At 40.0% G+C, this 19,357-nt stretch overlaps 1 protein-coding gene across 5 annotated transcripts in view; it reads right to left on the bottom strand.

Moving 5' to 3' along the window:
* FAM135A (family with sequence similarity 135 member A) overlaps positions 1 to 19,357 on the bottom strand; it is a 164,082-nt gene that overhangs the window by 59,667 nt on the left and 85,058 nt on the right. For all 5 annotated transcript variants that reach the window (XM_089681334.1, XM_089681333.1, XM_089681332.1 and 2 more), the window contains 5 exons: positions 14,209 to 14,288; positions 8,017 to 8,156; positions 7,864 to 7,934; positions 4,495 to 4,668; positions 2,123 to 2,249 (listed from right to left, as the gene is read on the bottom strand). In XM_089681334.1, the coding sequence (XP_089537460.1) occupies positions 2,123 to 2,249; positions 4,495 to 4,668; positions 7,864 to 7,934; positions 8,017 to 8,156; positions 14,209 to 14,288 (592 nt within the window). The remainder of the gene's footprint in view (positions 1 to 2,122; positions 2,250 to 4,494; positions 4,669 to 7,863; positions 7,935 to 8,016; positions 8,157 to 14,208; positions 14,289 to 19,357) is intronic.

Below are 19,357 nucleotides of genomic sequence, written 5' to 3'. Positions count from 1 at the left end.
CACAGCTCATCTGTACCATGTGATGAGCTTTGCTCAATCACAGCTAATCACAACAAAAGACAGAATTAATCAGTTTCATTAACCACTTGCCCTCCTGAGGATTTACCCCCCCTTCCTGGCCAGGCCATTTTTGCGTTACGGCGCTGCATTACTTTATCTGACAATTGCGCGGTCATGGAATGCTGCACCCAAATGACGTTTATGTCCTTTTTTCCACACAAATTGAGCTCTCTTTCGGTGGTATTTGATCGCCTGTGCGTTTTTTATTGTTTGTGCTATAAAAAAAATAAAGACAGACAATTTTGAGAAAAAAACAATATTTTTGACGTTTTGCTTCTAAACCTGTCCAGTGAAAAAACTTTAATAAAGTTAGGCCAAAATGTATTCTGCTACATGTTTTTGCTAAAAAAATCCAAATCCATATAAATTAATTGGTTTATGTGAAAGTTATAGTGTTTGCAAATGGCGGTATAGATGCTGCAATTTTTATTTTTACTAGTAATGGTGGCGATCAGCAACTAATATCGGGACTGCGACAGGCATTCTGACATCCCCAGTGACACCAATAGTGATTAGTGCTGAAAAAAAAAGAAGCACTGACACTGTACTAAGCCACTGGGCAGGAAGGGGTTAACATGTGGGGCAATCAAAGGGTTAACTGTGTGCCATTTCACTGTAAGCTCTGTGTGTGTGTGCTTCACTGTAATCACACTTCTCATTCAAAGCAGTGTACAGGAGCTGACAGCGAGAAGAACTGTATTATTTACATACAGTTCTCCTCCCGCTCTGCAATCACTGGGCGCCGGCGAGTAATCAACAACCAAGAGCGGGTGACTGACAACAATGGCCGTGAATGATGGCGTGGGTAGGGTGCACGCTTCCCTACCCAGAAATGCAAAATCACGTATATAAACACATACGATTCTGCGCACTCGTGCCGCCCTGTAGCAGTATATCTGCTATAGGGTGGTCGGGAAGCGGTTGCTAATATCAATGGTGGTTGCTAATATCAATGAAATAACACTGGTATTAGCAATCATAATGTGTAAAAGAAAAATCCTGATCACTTGCCCAGAGTAGTACAATGTTACTATGGTAGCATTGTATTGCTCTAGTCACAGTGTGTTGAAAAAAAAAAAATATGTAACAAAATTGTGAATAATTTTTTTTATAAATTTCTTCATTTTGCAAAAAATTACAACTTCAAAAAACTCACCATGCACTAAATACTTTGGACTGTCTATTTTCCAAAAAATGGGTCATTTGGGGGATATTTGTACTATCTTGGCATTTTCAGGCTTCAAGAAATGAGATTGGCCGTCAGTGCATCAGAAATGTAGTAGAATACATTTTGACCTAAATTTATGAAGAAAGGTTATTTTTTTTGCAAAATTTTAAAATAGAAACAAAGAAAAATGCAGGTTTTTCTTTTTGTTTATTTAGCAAAAAATAAAAAACCCAGAGGTGATTAAATACCACCAAAAGAAAGCTCTATGTGCTAAAAAAAATTATAAAATGTTTTTATGGATACAATGTTATATGACCGCGCAATTGTCAAAGTGTGACAGTGCTGAAAGCTGAAAATTGACCTGGGCAGGAAGGGGGTAAAAGTGCCTGGTATTGAAGTTGTTAAAGTATATCTAAACCCATGAACAAAAATATAGTATATTGCAGCTTACTAGTCCTTAGATCTTGGTGGCTGCATGAATTTACTTTTTTTCAGGACAAATATAGTTTTGTCAAATACAGAAATACAGTCCTGTGTACTGAACGGAAATATTAAACAATATTTTCAGCCTTCTCAGTTCTTTTCTGTGAACTACAGAAACCTGCTCCTGTGTTATAGAAATAAGGAAACGAAAAGGTGTTTGTTTAAATAGGGAGCGCAACCTAAGGTGACAACACTACTCCGCCATAGATAAAATATGGTTAGTGTTGTCACTCTAGGGTAGAAAGACATTGAGTGTGGGGATGGGGGGAATTTAGTCTTTTTGGGAGGGCAGTCTTTTTTTTTTTCATTCAAACCTACTGGTTAAATGAAAAAAAAAATGACTCGTCTATGAGCTGCTTTACAAATGCTGTGATCAGTTGCACAAAGTAATAAGTTTTATCTGGTTCTTACATCTGCAGACAGCTGCTTAGTGTAGTTACTGCCAAACACTACACTTTCCAGGGTGGGGATTGAAGATTCTTTATTCTGGGTGGGAGCATTTCTGTTCAACCAGGTATTCTTCATTGCACGGTGAAAGCTGATAGAAGCAAAACAGTAAGAATTTAATATCATGTTTAGAACAGTAAGGTCACAACATGAAAGAACTTAGAGAAACTAATTACCTGCTAAAGTAAGCTGAAGCAATCCATGAACATCTTTAACAATGCAACTGCCTATCCTAACAACAAGATTATTAAGTTGATAATATTTAGATGGCCAGAACCAATGACCAACTCACAACCTGTAGGAACAGGGGTAGGCAACCTTAAAGAGGTGGAGATCTACGTGAACAATATGGCAGAAGTCAAAGATCACCGAGTACAGTGTAGTGCTGTGTCGCCTCTTCACACCTGATTTAAACCTCTAATTGCCAACTACCATGTCGCAATTGCGTGCATAGTGCGGCAACCATGGGTTACATCAGGTGGAGAGTAGGCAACATATTGCCTCCTCACCACCTGTCAGGCTCAGATCTCTTTTTAGAGGAGCAGCAGTGCCTGCTGTACTTGTGAATGAGCTGAATTCGGCAGCGGCACCCTTAGGGCTCGTTCACAAGTAAAGTTGGGGGTGTTAAAACCCTGCAGTTGAGTCGCAGTTTTACTGCCCCAAATCCATATCCCCTTTAGCTGCTAAGGCAGCAGCCAAAGGTGTACACATGGCTGGAATTAAACCCCCTGTTTTTGGTGGGCGCTACCACCTGCAAATTGCAACTTGCACAAGTAAAAGGAGACACTCTGTAAGAGCCCTGCAACTGCATGCTTATGCAGAGTCCAAGGGGATAAAGCAGGTGATGAGAAAGCAACACTGCCTGTTTTATCCCCTTCATTTAGGAGTTTTCGTGTACCTTCAGAAAGTGCACCAAACCCTCAGGATATAATAGACGTCTATGGCTAAGCACAGTAAACTCGCAGGAATGCTGCAGGTACATTGCACTGCACCTGTGGTGTGAGTAAACCTCAGCGCATCAGTGTGGAAACAGCCCTATGTTATTATACCCAGTGTATTGCTTCACACTAAACTGAAGGCCTCTTCTTTCCTGCTGCTGGCACCACTCTGGAGACCACTAGCTGGGATAAAAGAGTGCAGTTGGTATCACTTCGAAAGGGACAGGAGCCAGCAATATCGAGGAGGCATCAGCTTATGTGGTTCTTGCTCCCTATTACAGTTCTGACTTTACAAGTAGTCCCTCTGCATTGCACTCTGTCTGATGCTCAGGGATGGTGGAACAGCAGGCCCTGACCGTGATCCACCAGTTACCTGATCGTGATCTACAGGTTGCTGACCCCCGCTGTAGAATATTTATCATACTGTGCTCAACTTTGAAAGAACAACATTTTTCAAGGAGAAAAAGGGCTAGATGATAACCTGACTCCAAATATATATTTGGAAACATTTATTTTAAACAGAGTCACATTTACAACAGATAGAACGGTGTAGAACTTTAGATAGAACTTTCTGATATTGTTATATAATTGTGTTTGAAATTTCAACAGGAACATTCTAACATACTGCTGCTTTCTTCACACTCTTCTTTATATAATGTACACCCACCATACCCTCTGGCACTCATATCTTGCACATATCATGCCTGACCTAGGAGTGACTGATTTAATATTATTCAGTTGATGCTCTTTGTGTTCTAATGAGGAAAGCTGCAGTGTTGGCATCCCTTTAGAAGTGATTAACCCTTGGGGAGTATCTTACCAAAACTTACATTTTTATTGTTGGGAGTCCTAAAATCTGACTTTTATCGGTGAGCAAATCACACAAGAAGGAAATGATATTTGAAAGCATCTGTACACCAACTGTATAGAGAAGGCCTCCAGGTTGCCATACTGCATTGAGTTTTACAGAAAACGACTACGCTTCAGATTGAAAAGGAAAGGTAATTTTTAATAACTTAATGAGTAACTCCACTTTAAGAAAAAAACAATCCCCCTGAGTGATCTATGTACATTGAAGGGACTATAACTTTGTTGCAGATTCTTACCTTTTGTTATTCTGAACAAATAGTTGTTTGTTTGTGTCCATGTGCAAAGTGAATGTGAGCAATTTTTTTTCCTTATCGATTGGCTGCTGCAGGGTTCTAATGAGAGTGACAGGGTCTGCATCCCTTTAGAAGTGATTTATTCTTTGGGAGTATGTAAACACAACTGAAAATCATTCATTTTCTCTAGTGCAAGCCCTAACCATCTTTGTTTCAGGGCTTTAGATCATAGGAACACGACAAGCTAAAAATTCCAACAAATGTATTTCTCCGATTAACAAGAAAAAAAAATTACCTGATGAGCGGTTGATGCAAAGCAACCAAAGAACCATGAACTACAACAGATATGACTGAGAGGTGAAAGTAATCAAACATTAAATTAATGTGGTGATGAAGGCCTCTATGTAGGTTAAAGTGCAACTTTAAATTTCGACTACTAATTAGTTGCAAGGCGTTCAGGTCATTTGGTCTGAAAAAGAGAAGGGGAATTAAAAAAAAGTCACAAATCGAATGAATACATTGTAAAGGGTACTGTAGGAGAAATGTAATTCCATGACTTGAAGGCAATAGAGAAAGGAAAAAACTTCAAACTTAGATGACCACATAAACCAACAAGTTGGCTTGCTGGGCTGTAAAACCTTTTTATATCCACTGTACAACTGCACCACAGACTTTTACATGCAGTCAATCATCCTGCCCTCTATCACAATTAGAGAAACATTCATTCTGAAGAGGGGTGCGGCTAAGACTGTTTCCTGAGTGATAAGTCCCCAAATTGTGTCTGGGTTTGTTGGGAGGACACAGACCGTGCTTGCAGACTTTTGGTATGTGTAGGTCATCATTGTACATAGGATGTGTGTAGCACATCCAGTCTCTCTGCCTGTTTGACAGGACCCCAGGACCCCCCTTCCCCCAATAAACAACTATGTAAGCTTTAATTAATCAAAGTCAGCATGACTGTACACAGAAAAGATCGCTAGCATCAGCTGTCAAGAAAAAAAAGCAGCCCAACAGTATTTATAAAGAACACTTGCTCAGATGCTACAGAAAAATACAATGTAACATATTGTTATTTGTAAGTTATTCTGTTTATTCATCTGCAGATCATAGGGATAAACTTCAATCTGCAGCTGTCAGTAAAGCAACCTGACAAGTTTTAAAAAAAAAAAAGTTTAAAAGATAAATAAAAACTGTTTAACCCTTTATTAAAACTTAGTTTACCCTAATCATCGTTATTTTCTATTTTATTAACCTTTAATATTTAAATTTTGTTTGTTTGTTAATATTTTTACACCTTTCACATATATATTTATACATTTCACATTTTAAAAAGCACAAAATAAAAAAAAAAAAACTTTCATTTGTAAATAACTTTGTAATATGTACCAGAATAATCATTTTTGTGTAATTTAAAACAGGACAAAATTACAAAATAAAATGTGCACTTATCTGCAGTACCACTAAACTAACAGTGCTTGAAAAAAAATCATTGTTGCAAGACAATATCACAAAATGAAAACTTTGTTTGTCTCCCAAAAATTAAAGGAATACTTTGAAAACACATCACATCTCAATGAGGAAAAATATCATGCTGGATATCTCTACTGATATGGACTGGGTAATGTGTTAGGAACCTAAGGATGCCCCATCGTTTGATGGAAATGAAAATGATCAACCTATAGAGGACTGAATTCAAAGACACCTTGAAAATCAAAGTGAAAAAAATGATGCAGCAGGCTAGTCCATTTTGCTGAAACTTCATTGCAGCAACTCAAAATGGTACTCAGTAATTTGCAGGGCCCCCACGTGCTTGTATGCATGCCTGACAATGTTGGGGCATGCTGCTGAGATGACGGGTGGTGTCCTTGGGTATTTCCTCCCAGATCTGGACCAGGGCATCACTGAGCTCCTGGACAGTCTGAGGTGCAACCTTGAGGCGTCAGATGGATCAAAACAGGATATCCCAGAGGTGTTTTATTGGATTTAGGTCAGGCGAACTTGGGGGCCATTCATCCTTCAGGAGTGCCTGCATACCCTTGCCACATGAGGTCGGGCATTGTCGGCACCAGGAGGAACCCAGGACCTACTGCACCAGTGTAGGGTCTGACAGTGGGTCCAAGGATTTTATCCCAATACCTAATGGCAGTCAGGGTGTCATTGTCTAGTCTGTAGAGGTCTGTTCATCCCTCCATGGAAATGCCTCCCCAGACCATCACTGACGCACCACTAACACGGTCATGCTGAACAATGTTACAGGCAGCATAATGTTCTCCATGGCTTCTCCAGACTCTTTCATATCTGTCACATGTGCTCAAGGTGAACCTGCTCTCATCTGTGAAAAGCACAGGGCAGCAGTGGCGGACCTGTCAATTCTGGTGTTCAATGGCAAATGCCAATGGAGCTCTATGCTGCCGGGCAGTGAGCACAGGGCCCACTAGAGGATGTCGGGCCCTCAGGCCACCCTCATGAAGTCTGTTTCTGATTGTCTGGTCAGAGACATTCACACCAGTGGCCTGCTGAATGTCATTTTGTGGGGCTCTGGCAGTGCTCATCCTGTTCCTCCCTGCACAATGGAGCAGATACCGGTCCTGCTGATAAGTTAAGGACCTTCTATGGCTCTGTCCAGCTCTCCTAGTGTAGCTTCCTGTCTCCTGGAATCTCCTCCATGCTCTTGAGACTATGCTGGGAGACACAGCAAAACTTCTGGCAATGGCATGTATTGATGTGCCATTCTGGAGGAGTTGGACTGCCTCTGCAACCTCTGAAGGGTCCAGGTATCGCCTCATGCTATCAGTAGTGACACTGGCCCTAGCCAAATGCAAAACTAGTGAAAAACAGTTAGAAAAGGTGAGTAGGGAAAAAATGTCAGTGGCCTCCACCTGTAAAACCATTCCGGTTTTGGGGGCCGTCTCATTGTTGCCCATCTAGTGCAGCTATTGTTAATTTCATTAACGCCAAACCAGCCGAAATTGATTAACAACCCCCTCTGCTATTTAACTGACCAGATCTATATCCCAGGAGTTTCATTGACTTTATGCTATACTCTGATTAAAAAGTGTCCCTTTAATTTTTTTGAGCTGTGTATGTATGTATTACCTTGCTATCTTAAGTAATAACAAATTTATCAAAGAACAAACAGGTCCAAATCAGAAATTTAAAAATGGCTCTGGTCCATAGGGGTAAACAGGTGTCAGAGGTGAAGTGGTTATGTAATTTGTGTAATAGGGGTATAGGTAATACACAGTGAAGAGTCTCTGGAGAGAAACTGGAGACTGTGCCATGAGATGACTACCGGAGGACCAATGTGTGCTCAGGGTGGAATCTCTATGGGAAAAAACAATGTGGGTACTCCTGGTGGAGTCTCACTGCTAGAGGATGCCCTGTTCAGCTACATTTAAGACTGGAGGCATAAACCCTCAGTGACAAATTAAAAAGGGACAGTGGAACAAAAGCCTTAAAATAATTAAGGAAAGATGAGGATAGGTAACCAATGTAAGTGGACCTGTGGTGTCAAGTTTAGTTATTAACATCTCAAAGACAGAAATTTGTTCCTGCTGAAAACATAAGGAAAAATGGGCAATTTACATGTACATGCATGTAGATTATCCTACAGTGTGGTCTGGTAAATATATTGCATGCAAATTTGGCATTTTCTTTTACTTACGAATAATCAGTGTCTGTAAAATGCAGGTCAATGGAAAGTTGAAACACCATCTCATTTAATGTTTCCTCAATCTGTAAATAAAGAAAATAATGACATAAATATTGGTAGTTACATTGAATGACTAATGGAATTGTTAATGTGTAATACCATTACCTTCCTTTCATCCAGGAGCATCTTGATTTTAAAATTCATTACATCATTAACTGCAACCTCCTCATTTTTGTATAATATTTGAAATATTTTACTGCAGACTACAGTATCTTGCACCGAAGCTGGAAAGGCTAGATCATCACCTAAAAGGGGGAAAAAAAAAAAAAATCACAAGACAAAAATTTCACTTAAAAAAAAAAAAAATCACTGCGAATAGAGGAGACTTAAAGCTGAACTTCACCCAAAAGGAGCAGTTCATTTCTTCCTCATAACCCCCCTCCTCATCCCCTCCCCTTCTCCTTCACATTTGGCACATATTTTTTTTATGGGGGAGGAGTGGGTACCTGGTTTTGACAGGTTGGATTACCACGTCATTCCAAACAAAAATTCTTCCCCCCTCCTTCACCTCCAGGCCACCCAAATAGTGCAGTGTGGCTTGTGCAAGTGCAGTGAGCAGCCAGCTGTGAAGCTGCAAGCAGTCACAGCCGGCTGACCACACTTAATATGCTTGCACCGGGGACCAAAGCCCGGTGAAGAAACCTGCTAGGTGATGACAGCACTGGATCCTGAGACAGGCGAGTGTCTAAGCATCAGCAGCTATAGTTTTTGCAGCTGCTGACTTAATTTTTCAAAAGGTGACTGAAGAACTGCTTTAAATGAAGTGAAGACATCAATTTCATCAGAGGGTCAAAGGGTGAGTGCAGAAGAGGGTTAATTCTAAACTGTAAAACAAGTTTATGATCAATACACACAATATATACAGGTACTCCAGATTAGTAAAGCCAGCTTCTCCGTAGAGAGTCCTGCTCTCCAAATCCAGAGCAGTTACACAAGCTCCTCCACCAGCCTCCAAAGACTTCTCACTCAGATGCAACAACAGTAGCACATACAAAGCAAAAGAAGGGAAGAGCTCCCCTCCAGGGCACAGCTACTAATCGGAAATACCTGGAGGAGTTTCCATGCCATCTATGACATTTCTGGAGCTCTTAAAAGCTAACAGCTTTTAAGATCACTGTTTGCAGGGGGTCATAATCCTCCAGTAAGCAGATTTATAATCACAGGGGAGTGGCATGTGTGCAGTTGTTATTCATCTCCATTTGGATTTGATGCACCTTTCAAGCACCACAGAGATGTTTAGGGAATTTCTTGGCAATCCCTATATATAAATGCCACAATAAATATCACTTAATGTATTTGTTTTTTTTTAGCACCAATATTTGCACTCTCACTGAGTATGTGTTTACATGAATTAATTTATATGCACTAATTAGGTCACTTTATTCTCATTTTGTTCATGATGTATTAGCACAGATTATTATATTAGATATTTGTATTTGAGTGGTTTTATTGCCATATATGCTCGTTACATATCACATGCAGACACACCACCTGCTCTTTAATGCTTTCTCAGCGCTTTAGGCACAATTTTCTACATTGCCTGATTCTTCCTATGAACACCTTTATAGTGAAAAGGTAGAGGTGACAATTCCTAAAAGACTCAGGGTTTTATACCATCACGTAGCCTAAAGTAAGCTGCACACGTTCTTTACATTTTTCTTGCAATCATGGTTGGCCACTTATTAATGTTGATAATCTCACAAAGTAACAGTTATTGTACGGCACTACTAAGCAAGTCTATATGTGTAAATATGGATGTCTGTCAATGTACCTTCTCCCATAAACACACACACTAATTTTGCCAGTGTAAATGTTGGATCAAAAATCAGATTGGTTGCTAAGAGCCATATTACAGATTTTGTTCAGGAAAATATTCCACTTATACTAAAGCAAGACATTTATTTTGAATACAGTTTTAATGTACATTAAAGGCAGTCTGTGACAAGTTAAATAGGGAGGAAACAGAAGCATTATGTACCTGTAAAAAGAGGACAAATTCATATTATGCAAATGACATTAGTTCTCTACAACGATCCCAGAATGAACTGAGCTCACATTCAGCATATACGGTATGTAAAATATACACAATTTATAATCAGAGCGTTTAGATCTAAACACTACAAATGTTTAGGTGGTGATTTTTTTTTAATTTGCTAGTTAGAAATGATCAAAAAAACAAAAACAAAAAAAACCAAACAATCTGACTTTTACAGTGTTCACTGGACAAATACATGTAGCCCTAATCATTCTGCATATTAGAGAATTTGAAACACTGGGCAACTGTATGAAATCAATCTCATATTTTAGAGAAAGTATAATGTATATTGTAGAATGTACATATTTTGAGTTGTCATTGCAGCATTTATCCTATGCCAATTTTTGATAACTATCACTTTTTAAATGCTTACTGTTTCGGTATTTTGTTATCTGTACTAAGAAAATATGAAGAATGCTTTACAGGTCTTCTTCTGAAAATACTGTATCTGGCTGTCTTTGACCCAAATAGTTTATGAGGAGTTATTGACCTGGAACTACTAAAGCCAGAACTCCTGATGTGCATACTTATTCCAGGTTAGTGACAAAGTATTGAGGCCAGAAACAGCCAGGAAAAAATTATAGAAGCCATGGGATTAACCACAAACAGCCAGGTAACCAGCATTTCCAAAGGAAGATCGATAAGAGCAACAGCACAAATTTGAGATAAAATAGTCCTTTAAAAAAGGGAGGAGTTGGTGTCAATTGGTGTGAATTGGAGTCAGCTGATGCAGTAAGGTACAAAGATAGTGTAGCACCGCACAATGCAAAATCTTGAAAATACACAGCTATAAAAAAAAATAAAAATGTATATGTACTATATAAACAAACACACACATAAAGCATTAAAAAAAACAAACATACAATGTATGCTTGTAAAAGAGCAAACTGATCTCTTTTACTTATATTTAAAAAAAACAAAAAACAAACATATTTCCTATAAACATAAAGATGCTCAAAAGATGATTGGATAAAGACAATTGATGGATAGATGGGAAGCTGATGTTCACAATGCCTATAAAATGTTCTGTAATTAAAACCTAATCTTTATATCATCTTCCATAGTCCAAGTAGAAACTGTTAGGATAGATTAAATCAGCATATGCAAAGTGCAGAATTCAACAGACAAACGATAGGTTGTGTTTTCATTAAAGAACAGAATGCAGACATCATCTTGAATATCATTTTCATGCTTCATTGAGTTGGAAGTCCAAAGAATGCAGCTGCCTAGGGTTAGCTGGATGTTTAGCATTCATACTTTTACAAGATATGTGCCTCAGGCTCTGAGAAATCCTGAACAAGGCCAGCATCATTCACCCTCAACAATGGCCAAACCATGAATGTCTGCCATATGTTACTGATGTCCATACTATTTCTGGGATTTACTGCTTCACATGCCTACTCTTTTACAGCAAGTGCAAGTTCTAAAATTAGAGTATTGTGTGTAGGATCATGTACTGGTCGACCTCTCTTCAATTAAATATAAAAGCATTGCTACTTGTCGAAACATAGAAAAGGCAGTTGCCAGAGGCTTATATTACTTTCTGTATGGATAGTGGTGGGGTCTCTGTGTGTACAACTCTCTCGGTTATCCCATGCAGTGACAGCTGTGCTATTACTGATTGAGGCCTACCCTTAGGGCCACTGGCATGAAAACAGGAGAAGACTTTTTGTTAACAACAAACAGATTATATGCCAGAGAGAAAATAGCATTGCAGCAGAAGCAACAGGTCAGACAGCTAAAATTAATTGATCAAGATCCCTGTTTTACTGTCTTTTTGACAAATGAGCTGAGCTACGCCTTCCACACCTTACTTTTACAAGGCAATACTACTACTGACATATTGTATCCTCACTGCAGATCGTGATGACTTATTTGTTAGGATGATCTCAGCACTCAGCTTGCAGTTGCGGATGCTGTTACGCTTTCCACCAGGCTTAGGAGGAGACAAGGAAATTCATAGATACCCTTTAGAATTCTGTAAGTGTACAGCATTGAAAGTGTTGGTGTTTACTCCTGATTCATGTAATTGTCACAGACAGGTACATGAGACTGTCCGCATCTGCACGGAGGTCAGAGTGTTCACACTGGACACTGGACTGGACTCCTTACTCAGTGCACTCACTCCTGTCACATTGACAAATTCAAGGCTGAGGAGTTTTGAACAGGGGTGGGCACACCCTAATAGAGAACCTGAGAGACTAGTCCCTCATGAGGTCCATTTACTTTTGATTGACAGCGTATGGCAGGGGGCAGATACGTAGCCTCTATTTAGTCCGATAGCGGTTTTCCACAGCTACAAGTTCTTTGGAATGACTTGAATTTGCCACACGATTCAGTTATGTTACCAACATGTTAGCGTTTTGAATTCCCCTGACTGTATGCAAAGAAAGCATCGAGTTTTCAGTACAGATGGACAGCAAATCACATCGCACACACGATAATATAGTATATTTCCCCTAAATACTATAGGCACTTAAAAAAAATAATTAAACTGAACTGATCATCTGGCATATTTGTTTTTCCATTATGCTTTTTTTTTGTTTTGTTTGCATAATCCTTACAAGATCAAAACAGATCAAAAGCTTGACAAGGAGCACAGCTACCATGGGAAATTACTTTCACGGACTAAAAAAAAAAATATTTTAGAAGATCATTCACAATTTGCTGGTACATTAAGTGGTCTGACAGATACTTAAAGGCTTTGTTCTCCATTTTTTTTCCGAATTCCAGCTCCCCTGTGTACCAATATAGCATTAATGTACTTCTTTTGCATAAATAAATTAGCTTTCCATTTATTCTACACACTCATACCTCCAGGGTCTACATGGCTGTATAAAAAAACTTCTCCATTACTTCTGCCTTATTTCCTGCAGAGATTTTAGGTTATGACACAGTAAGAGTTGACCAGCTGACCTCATTAGCACACACTCTGCATCATCTACACTCCTACCTACCACCCACTTCTGTTTTTAAATGAAATGCCATCAATCAGTGATCACTGTTTTCGCTAAATACTCAGGCATTGATTTTTTTTTTTTTTCTACCTCAACTTTCATCTTACATAGAACATTCATTTGGCAGAGTATGTGGATGAAGCTGTAGTACTGAAAACAGGAGAAGTGTGTTCTGTAACGGTCACCATACAATGTACAATCTGATTGTACAATCTCCTTTAGATCTACCATCAACTATGTAGGTCAAGGGCCTGCCCGTATATGTATGGCCACCTAAAATTAACTAGTTAAGCTTTTGGTGCTATTAACAGTAAATGGCACACTAAACACAGAAGCAAACAAACATTTTGCCATGTGAAAAAAGGAATGGCAAATGTAGCACAGTACAAAATGCACAAATCCACAACATGCCAAAATGTCCCATGTGCCATATGTACTGCAGCCCATTGTAATCAAAGGGAAGTGATTGTTGCATGTAGGGCAGCCCATCCAAAAAAAAAAAAAAAAAAAAGCGCATGCAGGAACGTGAGTTCCCGCTATGCAGAGATGTGAACGGGGCTTGACAGCTGAGTGGCTCCATCTCCCTCCTATGTACTTGTATGAAGATGGCAACAGACTATGCAATATGATCTACCCATTCACTCTGTATCCAATCAGGGAGACCCTTGCACTACATAGTTGATGGTAGATCTAAAGAAAATTGTACAATCAGATTATATAGTGTATGGTGAACCTTACAGAACCCACTTCTCCTGTTTTCAATACTACAGTTATCCACAGAAGCTGTTATCTGATCGACAACACACTCTGTCAAATGAATGATCTATGCAAGATGAAAGTTAAGGTAGAAAAAAAAAAGTGATGCCTGTGTATTTAGTGAGAACAGTGATCACTGATTGATAGCACCTGAAAGTGGGTGGTAGGTAGGGTAGATGATGCAGGGGGTGTGCTAATGAGGTCAGCTGGTCAACTCCTTCCTGTGTCATGACCTAAAATCTGTCCAGGAAGCAGCAGACAAGTAATGGAGAAGTTTTTATACAGCCATGTGGACACTGGAGGTAAGGGTGTGTAGAATAAATGGAAAGCTTTTGTATTCCTGCAAAAGAAGTACATTAATGCTATATTGGTACATAGGGGAACTGGAATTTAGAAAAAAAAAAAAAGTGAACAAAATAGGTGAAAGTAGCCTTTAAAGAAGTAATGTCATATGTTTTAATACTTCCCCCTTCTGAATTACTGCCAGGATAAAAACTGCATCTAACATTAACACACCATTTAATAATGCTGACCTTGTGAATCACGTACCTGTGACACGCAAAAGGCTTGCTTCAATTTTGTGTGGAATACGGGGAGGAATTTTCATGGAAGCTCGAAGCTGATAAAATCTAAACAGGGACAAAAAAAGGAAACTGTAAAAATCAACAGAATTCTCATTTCCCTAATAGGGAAGCACATGGTCTGATGTTCTTCTGGTCAGCATCAGTGCACGGCACAGCTCTATGGCTAGTGAAGTACTATGAATTTCTACAAAGAGCTATGAAGCTGTGTAGTTACGGTAAATAGATTATTTCAATACATGCAAAGTATTAAAATACACACCAACTATTATTATTACACAGTATTTATATAGCGCTAAAAGGTTTGCTCAGCGCTGTAACTAAGCAACTAACAATATAAAACACAGCACATTCTGCTTTTAAAGTTTTTTTTTTTAATAACAAACATGTCCTATGTACCAGCTCTCTGTAATGGTTTTGCACAGAGCAGCCACAATCCTAATCTTCTCGGGTCCCCCACCGCCGCTCCTGGCTCCTCCCCCTTGACCAGTGCCTCCAATAACAAGCAAGCAAGTTGCAATGGGGGCACTGGTGCGTGCTTGCCCCAGAGCACAACTGTCTATAAGACAAAGGACTGGGGCTCACCCCGCTCTCTCCTCACTGGCAGTGATTGGCAACAGTGGGAGCAAATGGCTCCCGCTGCTGTGTCTCAGCCAATGAGGGAGAGATCTGGCACAGCCGAGGCTCCCGTGCACATTTCTGGATTGAGAGGGGGCTCATGTGAGTATTAGGAGGGCTGGGGGAGCAACACAAAGAAGGTGTATTTTTTTTTAACCTTCATGCATAAAACAGATGAAGGAAAAAAAACCTTCAGCCTTTTCAACTATTTTAAAAGGTAAAACAGTACTTGTAATTCTGAAAAACTGTACTTTGTCCACTACTTTCTTCTAAATTCAAAATCGCATTAAGAAATGCAGATTAGCTAGATTTTGCAGATCTTTTGGTTCGCTGTGTATGTAATCTGAACTGAATTTGCCTGTACCCAGAGATGTATGTGTATGATGTGTTATGAGAGATGATTTTTTTTGGTTTGTTTTTAGGGTTGTTCACACCACACTTTTGCAATCCATATGTGCTTCTGCAGGCACTGTTCTGATGCATTTTTGATGCGTTCTAATGCATTTTCCCCCCTTGTGTTTATATTTTTTTTGTGAAACTTTCCTGGGTCTCGGTCAGCAGCGAAGAGTCATCCCCACTGATGTTACAATGTAAACATAACAGCCAGCATATGACCCCCTCCACAAAAAAAACAGAGCATGGGGGTTCTCTTATTCATACCAGGGCCTTCAGTCTGATATGGATTTTAAGGGGAACCCCATTGCCAGACCCTTATCCAAGCATGCAGCCCCTGCAGGCCACTCACTCGTCTCCTCTCCCCGAATTATACCAGGCCACATGCCCTCAACATGTGAGGGTACTTTGCCAGGGGGGGATAAGGGCCTCTTCCCCACAAAATCCATTCCAGACCCTTATTTGAGCGGCCAGGTGACCCTCGTCCCCTATGATGTCATGGGGCGGAATGTGTAGCCACAGGGGGCGGAGCCACCCGGTGACGCCATCAAGTGACTGCTCTCCCTATAGAAGAATTCCCAGGAGAAGGAATTAATGTGATCCTGCTGCAGTTAAAGTGTTAAAAACAACAGTAAAATCACTCTGTATATGCAGTAAAGCATGTTTGTTAATCCTCTGCATTGTGTAAAAAGGCCAAATGATCCTGTCTTCTCTGCTCCTCCTCTTGTTCAAATGTCCATACCTTATCTCCTGATAAGACAGACTGAACCGTAGCCATTCTGCACATGCTCAGTTTAGTGTATATTGCTAGAGGGGTTTTTGTTTTGTTTTTTTTATTCTTGGGAGAGTGCATGCGATCAGCACAGGGCCAATCAGAACTGTTCAGACAGAGGTCAGGGGTTTTGCATCCTCCTAGAGCAGAAAGAAAACTCCTCCTACAAGCTTTAACATGTGGTATGCTAAACACTGATAGAAGTCACAAGACTGCTATATACTGCTGCTGAGAAAAGGTATTGAGCAGTTTATATTTACTAAAATAATTGCACTTCCATGTTCTGTGTAATGTGGGAGACCAGATATAGTGAATTCAGGGTCATGGGTTTAGTAACACTTTAAAGAGTAAAGGTCTAATTTACAATGATGTAGACATGCAGAGCTATGATGACATTTCTCCGAAAATTGCTTACATGGAGGTTGATTAGTGCACAATATCATTGCAATTATATCTAATGCACCCATATTAATCTGGAACCCGATTCCTCTCACTTGCATTTATAACAACTGTGATGAGATCCTCCCCATGCCTTATTTTAGGTTAGACATTAGCGTTTTAAAATGTCCACATAGCAATGCCACCAACTCTCAATATTTACCAGCATATCAAAACAGCAACTCTGGGTCCAATGATTGTGTGCCAATATGACTAATCTAAGAATTGCTGGTACAAATTAACATTTTGGAAGCAGAAGACTTCAGTGTAAATGATATAAAACTCTTTTAGAACACTGGAAAATATGTGCACCAATCGTTCCGTTTTCCTCATATTAAAAGAAGAAGAAGAAAAAAAGAACAAATCTTTCCATACATATGAGATCAAAAGGTGTCAGTAGCTCTGCCAATGTTTAGAGGGAAAAAAAATGGAAGAGCAGAAGCTCTTTTAAGGGTCAAAACGGGAAGTCAGGGACAGAAATATGACCACCAAAGTCCTTAAAGCTATTAAGTGATATAACTCTCCAGTATGGGTGTACAGACAGCGTGGGTCTCAACAGACACAAAAGCTTGCATATGTTTGTTAAATAATTTATTAGCCTGTATTTTAGTCCAGTTTTAGTTTTTACCAAATATAGCTTTGCAGTGCACTTAAGTGATTGTAAAGGCAGACGTTTTTTGTTTTTTAACCTTCATGCAGCCTATGCATTAAGGTAAAAAACTATCTGCATGCAGTTCACCCCCGCCCCCCCTTATACTTACCTGAGCCCGATCTCAATCTGGTAATTTGCATGAGAGCAGAGGCTCTCCTGTGTCTCTCGCTCCTCCTTGGCTCAGACACAGCAGCCATTGGCTCCCGCTGCTATCAATCACAGCCAGTGAGGAGGAAGTAGAGGTGGTGCTAAGCTGGACTCTGTGTGTCTTATAAATACCCAAATCCAACTCAGAAGTGAGCATGCAGGTGTGCCACTAAAAGGAAGCAACTTCCTATGGTGGCACACCAAGAAGAATAGGAGCTAGGAGCTCTGGCAGGGAATCCAAGAAGAGGAGAATTGGGTGCAAAACCATTACAGAGCAGGTAGTTATTTAAAAAACAGTAAGGTTTACAATCACTTTAATGTGGCTACCAGCCTGCCTTGCAGGACCAACAAGTTGTATGCTAGCACTGGAAATCTACAAATATTTTTTGCATTTAGTGTTATAGAACACAAGCTTAGGCTGTAGGTACACAGAGAAGGATATGGAGAAAAAGTGAGTTGACTTTAGAAACTTTTTTTTTTTTTTTGAAAAATGTGTTTTTTGTAATGACAAATAATACACACAAAAAAGGTGCAAATAATGCCCCCACAGGAGCAAGGCCTTGGCCCAACAGAACAATGTAAATACAAACTAAAACTAAACCCCAGGAGAGGGGAGGATCACTTACCATGCAAGGCCTATGCAGTCACAATTAGATTCAGAGAAAATGAAGGGACCATTTATAAGTGATAGAAGACACAGCAACTGAATACATACACTTCTAAGCCACTCTATCGTCCACCACTGTGGAAGTAGAGGTGTTGTCTAACCAGCAAGACCATACTTTTTGAAATTTACGGGGCACTCTCTATTAGCATAGGTGGTTTGGTATAGAGACAGGTTGGAATTTACTTACTTCCAGAAAAGTGTTGTGGGAGGAGAGGCTTGCTTCCAGAGCACATTGTAATTGCTTTACGGGCATAAAATAAGTCGATTCAGGAGGGTACGCTTAAGCCACTGTGTGAGCCACCAGCCCCAACAGACAATATTTTCGGTCAAGGTGTACTATAATTCGCTTATTTCCAATAATTTGTAGCACCCCCCACCAATATGGCACAATAGCAGGGCAGAACAAGACATATGAAAGAATTCTCCAGTGTTATATGATCAGCGCCAGCAGGCTGAAGGGAGTGAGGGGTTAATCTTGTGAAGGCGGTAAGCCTCATGCAAAATTTTAATTTGTATTAATTTATCTCTGGCAGAGACTAGTGGAGAAAAGGGAGAATCCCAAATCTTGGACCAGTCTTCATCATCCAGACTAGGGATATCCACCCACCATTTCTGTTGTAGAGGGAGGATAACTGAGTTCGCCGCGACTAAGAGGTATCGGTACAGTGCCGCTGTAGGTTTCTCCAGATCTGGCACATGAAGGATAGTCTCTAATTCTGAATAAGAAAGGGATACGGGTTGACCTGGAAATTGACTTCTGAAAGCATTGGAAACCTGAAGGTATCTATAGTAATAATGTGGGGGCAAATTAAATTTAGATTGGAGAATTGGGAAAGGGAGTAAGCAATTATGCCCAATGATGTGCTCTAATAATTTTATTTTATATTTAGTCCAGGCCTAGGGGTTGGGAATTGTAGCAAAGTAGGAGAAGGAAGAGTTCAACCAGAGAAGAGTATTTGGGGATAAGGTATTGGAGGGGAGAGACTCCAAACGAAGACAACCTTTCCAGGTCGGAAGTGTGGTACACATAGATGAAGTGAGATTATGGGGTGATTTGAATCCTGTGAACACTAGGGACTAAAGAGCCCCTAGGGATTGCAAAATTGCTGCCTCCAGAATCACAGAAGTATTAGTCAAGTCAGTGCGCTGTCACTAGTTGGGCAGCAAGGAAATATTTGAAACAATCTGGCAAGGCCAGTCCACCTCTATCTTTTGCTCTAGTGAGGGTAGTGGGCTTGTACCTGGGGGGGGGGCGGGGTAGTCCCCCAAAGAAAAGAGGAATAATCTGTTTAGTTTAAGAGACTGATTTGAGGCGCCACTGTGGGGAGTTTCAGAAACAGTATGTAAATTTAAGGAGGATTTTAATTTTTAGAAGGTTGATGTGGCCAATTAGAGAAACTGGCAGGTTGCTACATGCATTTAGTTTGGCC

Source organism: Staurois parvus, unplaced genomic scaffold, assembly GCF_062004578.1.
Source record: "Staurois parvus isolate SC_StPar_1 unplaced genomic scaffold, SC_StPar_1.0 ptg000264l, whole genome shotgun sequence".
NCBI lineage: Eukaryota > Metazoa > Chordata > Amphibia > Anura > Ranidae > Staurois > Staurois parvus.
This window is presented reverse-complemented; position numbering and strand designations above follow the sequence as displayed.